General features: G+C 49.4%; 2 protein-coding genes across 2 annotated transcripts; both read right to left on the reverse strand.

The window, feature by feature from the left end:
* Window positions 1-205: 205 nt before the first annotated feature.
* LOC134396251 (uncharacterized) lies at window positions 206-3,532 on the reverse strand. Its single transcript, XM_063122672.1, has 2 exons — window positions 2,677-3,532; window positions 206-297 (listed from the first exon to the last, which is right to left on the reverse strand). The coding sequence occupies exons 1-2, from the start codon at window positions 3,521-3,523 to the stop codon at window positions 209-211; spliced, it is 936 nt and encodes a 311-aa protein (XP_062978742.1). The 5' UTR covers window positions 3,524-3,532; the 3' UTR covers window positions 206-208.
* Window positions 3,533-3,609: 77 nt separating this feature from the next.
* LOC134395675 (SCAN domain-containing protein 3-like) lies at window positions 3,610-7,186 on the reverse strand. The gene is made up of 3 exons (XM_063121836.1): window positions 6,405-7,186; window positions 5,785-5,908; window positions 3,610-3,632 (listed from the first exon to the last, which is right to left on the reverse strand). Exons 1-3 carry the CDS (start codon window positions 7,143-7,145, stop codon window positions 3,610-3,612), a joined length of 888 nt encoding a protein of 295 aa, XP_062977906.1. The 5' UTR covers window positions 7,146-7,186.
* Window positions 7,187-12,076: the final 4,890 nt, after the last annotated feature.

A 12,076-nucleotide genomic window follows, 5' to 3' on the forward strand; every position in this document is an offset into this window, starting at 1 on the left:
ATGTTGAGCATAGTCAGCGCTAACAAGGGTGATCTATAGAAGTTCATTATCATGAAGGTTCAAGTTTATTTTCCTTACACTGGCCGCTCATGCTCCTGACGGTGCCCCCCTGTTTGCATCTCTTCACTGCTGGTGTACGGGACCACACACACACACACAAGGCGACGCAGGTTGTTGCTCCTTAGTTCGAGTTCGGGACGTCTATTTGTCAGCAGGAAGGGCCTTGCACCTCCACTTCATCGTCGTCGTCATCTTCCTCGCATCGCTCCAGTTCGCGCCTTCGGGCTCGGTACGAAGCTGCAAGCAGACGGAGAAAACAATTTGACCTCTGTTTGGGCCCGTTCAGAAGACACCTTAAACCTTGTGCCCCTGATTCCCGGGTTCAACCACATGTCACCTAAAAATGTAACCCAGATATTATTGTTAGGCTCTGATCATTATATATCGTACAGGACTGCAAAATTTGTACAGCGGGCGCTGGAGGTACGGAAGCTTCTGTTTGCCATATAGGATTAAATTTTACTAATCTGAGATTACTTGCGGGCCAGTACAGGTACTCCAATTGAGCCTACTATCAGTTTTATATTATTAGCTTGTATTATTCTTCTGACTGTGGTGAGATTGAGTTTGGATATGCCATTATGTTATTATGTTAGTATGTTATTCTGCTACTATTTTATTTGTTTGCGAATGGCCTGATTGGCTAACAAGCAATAAAGTTTATACTTAACCATGGTGGTTAAGTCAGAAAGCTGGGCCGTGTTTAGAAGACACCTTAAACCAGGGCTTTAACCACAATGGTTAAGCCAGAAAGCCGGGACATGTTCAGAAGACACTGGTTAGGCCTCATCTAGAGTATTGTGCCCAGTTCTGGGCTCCACAATTCAAGAAGGACACAGACAAGCTGGAGCGTGTTCAGAGGAGGGCAACCAGGATGATCAGGGGTCTGGAAACCAAGCCCTATGAAGAGAGACTGAAAGAACTGGGCATGTTTAGCCTGGAGAAGAGAAGGTTGAGGGGAGACATGATAGCACTCTTCAAATACTTAAAAGGTTGTCACACAGAGGAGGGCCAGGATCTCTTCTCGATCCTCCCAGAGTGAAGGACATGGAATAATGGGCTCAAGTTAAAGGAAGCCAGATTCCAGCAGGACATCAGGAAAAACTTCCTGACTGTTAGAGCAGTATGACAATGGAACCAGTTACCTAGGCAGGTTGTGGGCTCTCCCACACTAGAGGCCTTCAAGAGGCAGCTGGACAACCATCTGTCAGGGATGCTTTAGGGTGGATTCCTGCATTGAGCAGGGGGTTGGACTCGATGGCCTTGTAGGCCCCTTCCAACTCTGCTATTCTTTGATTCTAGTTTAACTCTGCGCTGTGTGAAAAAGAAGAAGTCCTTCCTTCTACTGGTCCTGAATCTCCCACCAATCAGTTTCATGGGATTGGTCCTTTTGGGTTCTAGTATTACGAAAGAGGGGGAGAAAAATGTCTCCCTATCCACATTCTCCACACCATGCATAATTTTGGACACTTGCTCCCAGTTGGGAGACAGAAAGTGAGAGCTCCCCGCCCCCCTAAAAGCAGCTGCCCTTGGAAGGCTGAGCCTAGGGGTTGGTGGAGCCTTGATGGCCATGTCACCCCGAGAATGTAACCAGGATAGGGTGACCCTATGAAAAGGAGGACAGGGCTCCTGTATCTTTAACAGTTGTATTGAAAAGGAAATTTCAGAAGATGTCATTTGTATATATGGGGAACCTGGTGAAATTTCCTCTTCCTTACACCAGTTAAAGCTGCAGGTGCCTTGCCCTCTTTTAAATCTGATCACTCTAGTATAGCTCCTGCACCTTTACCTGTTGTGATGAAGAGGGAATTTCACCAGGTTCCCCATATATACAAATGACACCTGCTGAAATTCCCTTTTCAATACAACTGTTAAAGATACAGGAGCCCTGTCCTCCTTTTCATAGGGTCACCCTATGCAACAATACCCTCTCACCCATGTTCCCCAGCAGCTGGTGTACATATAGGGTGACCCTATGAAAAGGAGGACAGGGCTCCTGTATCTTTAAAGTTGCATAGAAAAAGGAATTTCAGCAAGTGTCATTTGAACGCACGTAGCACCTGGTGAAATTTTGTCTTCATCATAACAGTTAAAGCTGCAGGAGTCCTGCCCTCTTGACCAGATACAAAAGAGAGGAGGGCTCCTGCAGCTTTAACTATTGCGATGAAGAGGGAATTTCACCAGTTGCTGTATGCATACAAAGGACACCTGCTGAAATTTCCTTTCCTCTACAACTGTTAAAGACGCAGGAGCCCTGTCCTCCTTTTCATATGGTCACCATAGTACATAGGCCTACTGCCTCTGATGCTGTAGGTAGCACATGATCATGAGGACTGGTAGCCATGGATAGCCTTCTCCGCCAGGAATTTATCCGACCCCCTTTTAAAGCCATCCAAAATGGCGGCCACCACTCCATCTTGTGGTAGTGAACACAGCGCCGTGTGAAGAAGTCCTCCCTTTGGTCTGTCCTGAATCCCCCACCAATCAGCTTCATGGCCGTTCCCACCAATCAGCTTCATGGCAGTTCCCTGTTCAGGAAGTTCGTCAAAAGCGGCACCGAACTCTCTGGTCCGCCTCCCCCTGCCCAGCTCACACAAAACAAACGCTTCGATTTACCTGGCAGGTGACGGTCCTTGAAGGGGGGCCGCCCTGCTGCATCCCACACACCCCTCATCCGGTTGAAATAAGGGGGTATGATGCTGGGCCTCTCTCTCCCTTCTGCAGCGGGCCGGCCGGCGGCGAAAAAGTCCGTCTTCAGCTGTTTCCACTTTGATCTCAGCTGGTCGATGTTCCTGGTGTAGCCTTGGGCCTGGAGCTGGTCCTTAATTTTCTCCCAGTGCTGCTGCCCCCTCTGAGAGCTGCTGCTCATGAGGAGGGCCAAGGCGGGGCTGGCCTTGATGCCGTTCAAGAGGGCCACCACCTCTTTGCCTTCCCACCGTTGGCCGCGGATCCGTGGGACCATTTTGTGGAGTACGGTGGCCTGGCCCGGACAATTCGCGCTGAGGTTGGGGGGGCACACGTGCTGGGCGTTACACAAATACAGCCGCTTGTAGGGCTTCTCTCCGACGTGGCTCCTCTGATGGACGGCGAGCTTGGAGCTGCAAAGGAAGTATTTCCCGCAGATGTGGCACCTGACCGGTTTGCCTCCGGTGCGAGTTCTTGGAGGGATGCCGGAACTTCTAGGGTACGATCCGTAAGGGTTTCGTTTCCTTCCGGGGTCGAGTCCTACCGGGGCCGTGGTTTCACTGGGGATCCTGCAGCTCCCTCCACAGGGAACCGACGTGTTGGCTTCCTCCACCAGGTGGGTTTCCTGTGGGCACTCAGGTCTTTCTTGACTCGCCGGGGTATTTTCCTGCATGCAACACTGGGAAAGGGTCTCCTCTATTTTCCACACTGACGTCCCGTGTGGACATCCCGTTTCAGGAACCTCTGGTGCATATTCCTCCTCCTCATTTATGGTCATCCACCCTTTGACCGCTGGAGAAATAAATGACAAATCCCAAACAACTCAGTCCCTGAATTAGAGAAAAATGGAACTTACGGGGAGTGTCACGGACCAGCAATGCCCTGTTCTGGGTGTGGAAGGGAAAGCAGGCAAAAGAGTGTTCTCTCATTTCTTTTTGCCTTTTGTGGCCTTTTCTGTTGACACCACTATTGTCATCACATGGGGAGGGGGGGAATCGTGTTTGCTTACCATCGCTTCTCTGCCCATGTGATTGTCCCTCTTTGTCCCAGATGGTGATGCTTGGGGATAGCTGCTCCTCAAAGAAGGAGCTGCTGTGTGGCGTACCACAAGATGCCATCCTTTCCCCAATGCTATTTAATATTTACATGAAACCACTGGGAGAGATCATCTGGAGGCATGGGGCGGGGTGCTATCAGTATGCCGATGACACCCAAATATATTTTTCTATGCCTTCGACAACAGCGTCAGCTAAGGATAGTGTGTCTCCTCTGAATGAATGCTTGGAGGCGGTAATGGGCTGGATGAGGAAAAACAAACTGAAGCTGAATCCAGACAAGACGGAGGTGCTTGCTGTCAAAGGCCGCAAACTGGGTTTGGAGGTGTGTCAACCAGTTCTGGATGGGGTTACACTCCCCCTGAAAGACTGTGTTCACAGCTTGGGGGTGCTTCTGGATCCGTCGCTCCAAATGACAGCCCAGATAGATGTGACAGCCAGGAGTGCCTACTATCAGCTTCGGCTGATACGCCAGCTGCGCCCCTTCCTGGAGTCAGAAGACCTAAAGACGGTAGTGCACGCGCAGGTAACTTCGAGGCTCGACTTCTGCAATACACTCTACATAGGGCTACCTCTGTACCTAGTCTGGAAACTTCAATTAGTTCAAAATATGGCAGCCAGGTTGGTCACCGGTACACCTGGGGTGGGTGGGACCACATTACACCAGTCTCAAAATCTCTTCACTGGCTGCCAATTAGTTTCCAGGCGAAGTATAAAGTGCTGGTTATCGCCTCGGAACGTTCATGTGCCTTCTCTGACATCACAGTAGCTTACCCAATGATTAGAGCTGCACACAATTACCCTCTAACAGCTCAGGAAGAGGGGACCCGATCAGCCCCTTAGCAAGGATATCCTCAGGGTTTGTAGTGTTGAAGTGACCTTTGTGGGGTCTCCCGCTTTCATTGCACACACCCCTGAGTCTCCAGCAAGTGGTTTTAAGACTGATCTAGGGTCCACCCTCTTTTCCGGACTCCCCTGTTTCTGCGAACGGGAGCCATTGAAAGGGGGTGGAGTTTCGATCACCTTGTTAAGGGGGATGACCGGGTCCCCTCTTCCTGAGCTGTCAAAGGGTAATTGTGTGCGGCTCTAAGCATTGGGTATGCTACTGTGATGTCATAGAAGGCACACAAATGTTCCAAGAACTATTTTGCAATGGGAATACCCTAAAGAAATAAAACAGAACAAAAACTACTGTTTCTCAGCTACCCAGCATAGCCAATGCTAGGTGATGACGGAAATTGCAGGTCAAAACATCTGTGGGGCCAGAAGGTGTAGGGCCAGCCAAGAAAAGACACGCTGAGCATCCAAGAGCTCAAGACAGATAAAATTATTATTATTATTATTATTATTATTATTATTATTATTATTAATAAATTTATTTCTTACCCGCCTCTCTATTTGGATCGAGGCGAGGAACAACAGTAAGTATAAAATACTGATCAAAAACATAGTATATATTGTTAAAACATCCTTAAAACATCCTAAAAGCATACTAAAATTTCACTGCGTAGGCCTGCCGGAAGAGATCAGTCTTTACGGCTTTCTTAAATTCTGGAGGACTGTTAAGTTGACAAATCTCTCCCGGCAGGCCATTCCACAGTCTGGGAGTGGCAGAAGAGAAGGTCCTCTGGGTAATACCTGTCAGCCTTGTTTTTGTTGGCTGGAGTAAATTCTTCCCAGAGGACCTGAGTCTGCGGGGCGGATTGTATAGGAGAAGGCGATCCCGCAGGTAGCCTGGACCCAAACCACGTAGGGCTTTAAAGGTGATAACCATCACTTTATACGTCGCCCAGAAACTAATTGGCAGCCAGTGAAGAGATTTTAAGACTGGTGTACCGGTGACTAGCCTGGCAGCTATATTTTGAACTAGTTGAAGTTTCTGGACTAGGCACAAAGGTAGCCCTATGTAGAGTGCATTGCAGAAGTCGAGCCTAGAAGTTACCAGTGCGAGCGCTACCGTCTTAAAAGGCGCCTCCCTCCTTACCCAACAGGTTGGAATCTCCGTCATCAACTTCCTGCTTGGTCGCCATGCACAGCTGCCTCTGCTCGGCCGCGGATGGAGGCTGGACCGCTTCGGAGGAACTCCCGGCCACCTCCTCAAAGGTCACCTGAAAAAAGCAGAAAGGATTCCTATCAGCTTAGGGCAGAGGTGGGGAACCTCTCTTAGTCTGAGGGCCGAACTCAATTTGGGAGGAGCTTTCCAGGGGTGGGCGGAGCCGAAGGCAAGAGGGGCCTGCCAATCCAGAGGCCTCACCACCATTTCCCCCTTCACAGGCACAAAGGAGCAACAGGCAACTGAAACATGATCCTGGCAGAAACTTCGCTAGGACACTTCAGGGACTCCAGACGTATCTACATTTAGAAAGATATATGAGAATCTTCCCAAACTCAATGTCCGTTTCGTCAGTCTATGAAGAACCATAAATAATCATCTATAGGGGTGGACAACTCCTGATGTTTTGGCCTACAACTCCCAGAGGTCATAGCCAGCATACAAGGATGATGGGAAATGTAGCCGGAAACATCTAGAAGGATGCAAGTTGTCCACCCTGAACTATTGACTCCCTCAGAGAGGGGTGGAACCACGCAGTGAGAAGGCCTCACCTGGTCTTCTTGTCTCTGGTCCACTTCCTGTCTCAAAAGGAAGTCCTCGGCCAGGGCCACCGCTTGGGAGCAGGTCTCTGGCCCACGTTCCCGGACCCAGCTCTGGATGTGGGAGGGCAGGATGGTCAACAACTGCTCCAAGATCAGCAGCTCCAGGATCTGCTCCTTGGAGTGCCGTTCGAATTTCAGCCAACGGCAGCAAAGCTCCTGGAGTCGGATGTAAGCAAACCGCGGCCCCTCGGCCTCCTGGTAGCAGAAGCGGCGGAAGTGCTGGCGGACCTTCTCTCTGCTGAGGGCGTCCCCTCGCAAGATGGCCGCCTTCACCATCCCATAGTCCTCTCTGTCTCGGGCCTGCAGCCTGCGAAAGGCCTGTTCGGCTTCTCCACTGAGGGCCGGCTGGAGTCGGGCCGCCCACTCTTCCTTGGGCCACCGGCAGGCCTCGGCCACTTGCTCGAAGGAGGCCAGGAAGGCCTTGGCGTCGTCCCATGGGGAGGACTTCTCTGGAAGCCCTGGGATCCCCAAACCTGGGTGAGGAGCCTCCACCGTCTTCAGGAATTCCTGCCATTGGACCTCCCACAACTGAAGGGAACTCTCCCCTGGTTCTTCCTTAATCTGTTCTCCCGGCATCCTTTTCAGGAATTCTCTGATATTCCCAGCCTGGAGGACATGAGGGGCTTTCCCGGTTCCCTGAGTTATGTCCACCGATGTGGGGCCTGCGGGGTTGCGGTCCCCCCTTTTCATCCTCGAGCGCCCCCCACAAAAATAACGCCGTGCTACAGAAAACTCTAGAATACAGGGCAGCGATCTAAGTAGGCGCGCCAAGTTTCTGCCTGGAGAAAGAGACAGAAAAGTCAATGAAAAAGAGAATGGTCACAAATCAATGCACAAATAAAAGGAAGGACTTCTTCACACAGCGCACAGTTAAATCATGGAACTCACTACCACAAGATCATAGAATCATAGAATAGCAGAGTTGGAAGGGGCCTACAAGGTCATCGAGTCCAACCCCCTGCTCAATGCAGGAATCTACACTAAAGCATCCCTGTCAGATGGTTGCCCAGCTGCCTCTTGAAGGCCTCTAACGTGGGAGAGCCCACAACCTCCCTAGGTAACTGATTCCATTGTCGCACTGCTCTAACAGTCAGGAAGTTTTTCCTGATGTCCAGCTGGAATCTGGCTTCCTTTAACTTGAGCCCGTTATTCCGTGTCCTGCACTCTGGGAGGATCGAGAAGAGATCCCGGCCCTCCTCTGTGTGACAACCTTTTAAGTATTTGAAGAGTGCTCTCATGTCTCCCCTCAATCCTCTCTTCTCCAGGCTAAACATGCCCAGTTCTTTCAGTCTCTCTTCATAGGGCTTTGTTTCCAGACCCCTGATCATCCTGGTTGCCCTCCTCTGAACACGCTCCAGCTTGTCTGCATCCTTCTTGAATTGTGGAGCCCAGAACTGGACGCAATACTCTAGATGAGGCCTAACCAGGGCCGAATAGAGAGGAACCAGTACCTCACGTGATTTGGAAGCTATACTTCAATTAATGCAGCCCAAAATAGCATTTGCTTTTCTTGCAGCCATATCGCTGCAATGTGATATGTCTGATGTGTTGATGGCCACCAATTTGGATGGATAAATTCCTGGAGGTGAAGGCTATCCATGGCTACTAGCCCTGATGGTTGCGTGCTATCTCCAGTATGTGAGGCAGTAAGCCTGTGTGCACCAGTTGCTGGGGAACATGGGTGGGAGGGTGCTGTTGCACCGTGTCCGGCTTTGTTGGTCCTGGCTGATGGCTGGTTGGCCACTGTGTGAACAGAGTGCTGGACTAGACGGACCCTTGGTCTGATCCAGCAGGGCTGTTCTTATGTTCTTAAATGTATAAAAACTCCAATAAACTAGCCACTTTTCATTTTAGAAATATTTTGCCACATGTTATATGTTACATTTTATTTCTATTTTTTTCCTGCAGCTCTTACGCTTTGGCAAATTGGCAATTTCACATTCTAATGATGGGGGGAACGCTTTGAATGTGTTAAAAATTATTTGGCTACGGAATTACAGTACATTTCCCCTCCTCTTCCCGGCCCTTACTGCGCTAAAACTAACTATAAAAATTCTGTGAGTGGTCCCGTCTTTGGAAACTTTTGTGAAATGGCATTTTTATTTCAGTCTGCTTTTTATTAATTGCCGTTGATGGTTAAACTGGTTCTGCCCAATTTTAAGGAGGCGTAGTGACGTTCTAACTGGATGGATATTTTATTATGAACTCTCATACACCACCCTAAAAGGCGCTATAAAAGTCAGGTAATAAAGATATAAAAACAAAGAAATTATAAGGACAATGCATAATAAGAGGGTGGATGCAAAATGTAGTTAAGCTACATGGATTGGTATAAGGCGACTTTGAATTATGGCAAAAACTAGTGTGCTGTACTTCATGAAAACGAATGCCATAAGAAATGTTAGCCCTTACGGTGCCCCAAGACTTGTTGGGCCTGTTCAGATGACATGCTAAGCCATGGTTAGGCCACTAACCTTTTCGCAGTAAAAGGTTAGCGAGCATGTTTAAACCGTGGTTATGTAGCCACCATGGATAGGAATGGTGTTTCATTTAGAGCAAATGAATGGGTTCCCCTTGGAGCAAAAACAAATGATGCAGAAGACCACCATTTCAAGACTGTAGCCCTTCAGACTACATGTGTGCGCGTCAGCAGTTTTGAACACTTCTGCGTGTAAAAAGCCCTCCCTGAAAGCGGAAAGCCAGCACTTCAGGGATATAACTCCCAGTTAAGCACTCCCGCTACGTCAGTTTGCTACTGCTGTTTGAAGTGGTACAGTCCTCTTTCTCTGGCATGTGCAGAGCGGCGTGTCATTCCATTATTAATGCGCGCAGCGTGTGTGGAGGCGAACTGCTACCATTCTCTTAAAAACCTAAGAAGAGCCCTGCTGGATCAGACCGAGGGTCCATCTAGTCTGTTCACACAGTGGCCCACCAGCTGTCAACCCACAAGCGGGACACGAATGCAACAGCACCCTCCCACCCATGTCCCCCAGCTTACTGCCTCTGACACTGGAGTCTCAGATGGCTTTAAAAGGAGAAAGAATCAAGGAGGGCGGGGTAGCACTGGCTACGAGCCTGTGGTGGCCATATGCTGGCCCTGAGATCACAGCCAAAGTGCCCCTGAGCACCAAAGGCTAATGCCCTCACCATCCTGCTTTTGCGGGCAACCAAGAGCCCCCCGGGTGGCTAATTTGGTACGGCTAGACTACATGGCCCTTTCATAGAATCATAGAGTAGCAGAGTTGGGGCCTACAAGGTCATCGAGTCCAACCCCCTGCTCAATGCAGGAATCCACCCTAAAGCATCCCTGACAGATGGTTGTCCACCTGCCTCTTGAAGGCCTCCAGTGTGGAAGAGCCCACAACCTCCCTAGGTCACTGATTCCATTGTCGTACTGCTCTAACAGTCAGGAAGTTTTTCCTGATGTCCAGCTGGAATCTGGCTTCCTTTAACTTGAGCTCTTTGGTGCGGTCCAGCGGGGCTCTTCTTATGTAAACCCCTAGGATGCATGAAGCAAAAATAAATAGAGAACCGAAGGGGTAAATGTGCTCCTGAGCCGGTGCAGAGTGCATTCCCCCCTAAAACACACACACACTAAGTGTAGGAAATCCCCACATCCCAGGGATTACCGAGTAGGGGGGATGCAGGATGGGAAGACCAACAGATCCAAAGGAGACAGGCTCGTTTGGTGGAAATCTTCAGCCTGGCCCCAGGGACAGGGGTGGGCGCAGGGAGAGAGCCCGATCCTTGCAAAGACGATCCTTGCAAAGGCATTTTCTTTGCAAGGAAGCAAAGTGGTGGTGGGGGGAGCAGAAGGAAGGGGGGGAAGGGGACCCCCATGCAGCCTCCTGCAATGATCCCTTCCCCCCTTTTTGCAAATGCACCCCAACCTCAGTTCCAACCCTTTGCACAGACCTCTCCAGGCCGGGTCCTCTTCCTCTTCCTCCTGTCTTGCTTTCTGCTGCAAGGAAATTCAAAACCTCTTCAAAACCCCCATATCCCAGGGATTGCTGGCAGGGCCCCTCCTCCCTCGTCGCCTCTCTAGCCATGCTCCCTCTCTGTGCGTTTAACCCTTAAGGCGGCTCCCCACCAGAAAGCAATAGGGGAAAAATATATACCGTGTTTCTTCGATTGTAAGACGCCATCGATTGTAAGACGCACACTAATATCAGTACCACCAACAGAAAAAAACCAAAACCTCCTAAGATAGGGTGACCATATGAAAAGGAGGACAGGGCTCCTGTATCTTTAACAGTTTCATAGAAAAGGGAATTTCAGCAGGTGTCATTTGTATACATGGAGAACCTGGTGAAATTCCCTCTTCATCACAGCAGTTAAAGTGCAGGAGCTATTCTACAATGACCAGATTTAAAAGAGGGCAGGGCACCTGCAGCTTTAACTGTTGTGATGAAGAGGAAATTTCACCAGGTTCCCCATATATACAAATGACACCTGCTGAAATTCCCTTTTCAATACAACTGTTAAAGAGACAGGAGCCCTGTCCTCCTTTTCATAGGATCACCCTACCTAAGACACACCCGTGATTCTAAGATGCACCCCATTTTTAGAGATGTTTATATGGGGGAAAAAAGTGTGTCTTAGAATCGAAGAAATAGGGTATCTGTGTGTGAGGGAGAAAGGAGAGAGGTGGATCAAAAGGAGGGTTAGAACACGAGTGCGGAAGCTGTGGCCCTCTAGATGCCACTGGACTCCAACTCCCATTGTCCCTGGGCAGCAGGGGCTGATGGGAGTTGTCATAAGAAGTGCCACGCTGGATCAGACCATGGGTCCATCTAGTCCAGCACTCTGTTTGTACAGTGGCCAACCAGCCATCAGCCAGGGATGAACAAGCATGACATGGTGCAACAGCACCCTCCCACCCATGTTCCCCAGCAACTGGTGCACACAGGCTTACTGCCTCGAATACTGGAGATAGCACCCAACCATCAGGGCTAGTAGCCATGTATAGCCTTTGCCTCCAGGAATTGATCCAACCCCCTTTTAAAGCCATCCAAAATTGGTGGCAACCACTACATCTTGTGGCAGTGAGTTCCATAATTTAACTCTGCGCTGTGTGAAAAAGTAATTCCTTTTATTTGTCCTGGATCGCCCACCAATCAGCTTCATGGGATGACCCCTTTGGGTTCTAGTATTTTGAGAGAGGGAGAAAAATGTCTCCCTATCCTAGGGTGACCATATGAAAAGGAGGACAGGGCTCCTGTATCTTTAACAGTTGTATTGAAAAGGGAATTTCAGCAGGTGTCATTTCTATATATGGGGAACCTGGTGAAATTCCCTCTTCATCACAACAGTTAAAGCTGCAGGCGCTATACGAGAGTGACCAGATTTAAAAGAGGGTAGGGCTCCTGCAGATTTAGCTGGTGTGATGAAGAGGAAATTTCACCAGGTTCCCCATATATACAAATGACACCTGCAGATATTCCCTTTTCAACACAACTGTTAAAGATACAGGAGCCCTGTCCTCCTTTTCATATGGTCAGCCTACCTATCCATATTCGCCATACCATGCATAATTCCATCAAGATCACAATTTCCTCATGTTTAAGGAATGCAGTGGTTTGCACTGCAAATCCTCCCTCCGGCATTAAACTGCGCTGGGA

Source organism: Elgaria multicarinata, chromosome 3 (genome assembly GCF_023053635.1).
Source record: "Elgaria multicarinata webbii isolate HBS135686 ecotype San Diego chromosome 3, rElgMul1.1.pri, whole genome shotgun sequence".
Taxonomy (NCBI): domain Eukaryota; kingdom Metazoa; phylum Chordata; class Lepidosauria; order Squamata; family Anguidae; genus Elgaria; species Elgaria multicarinata.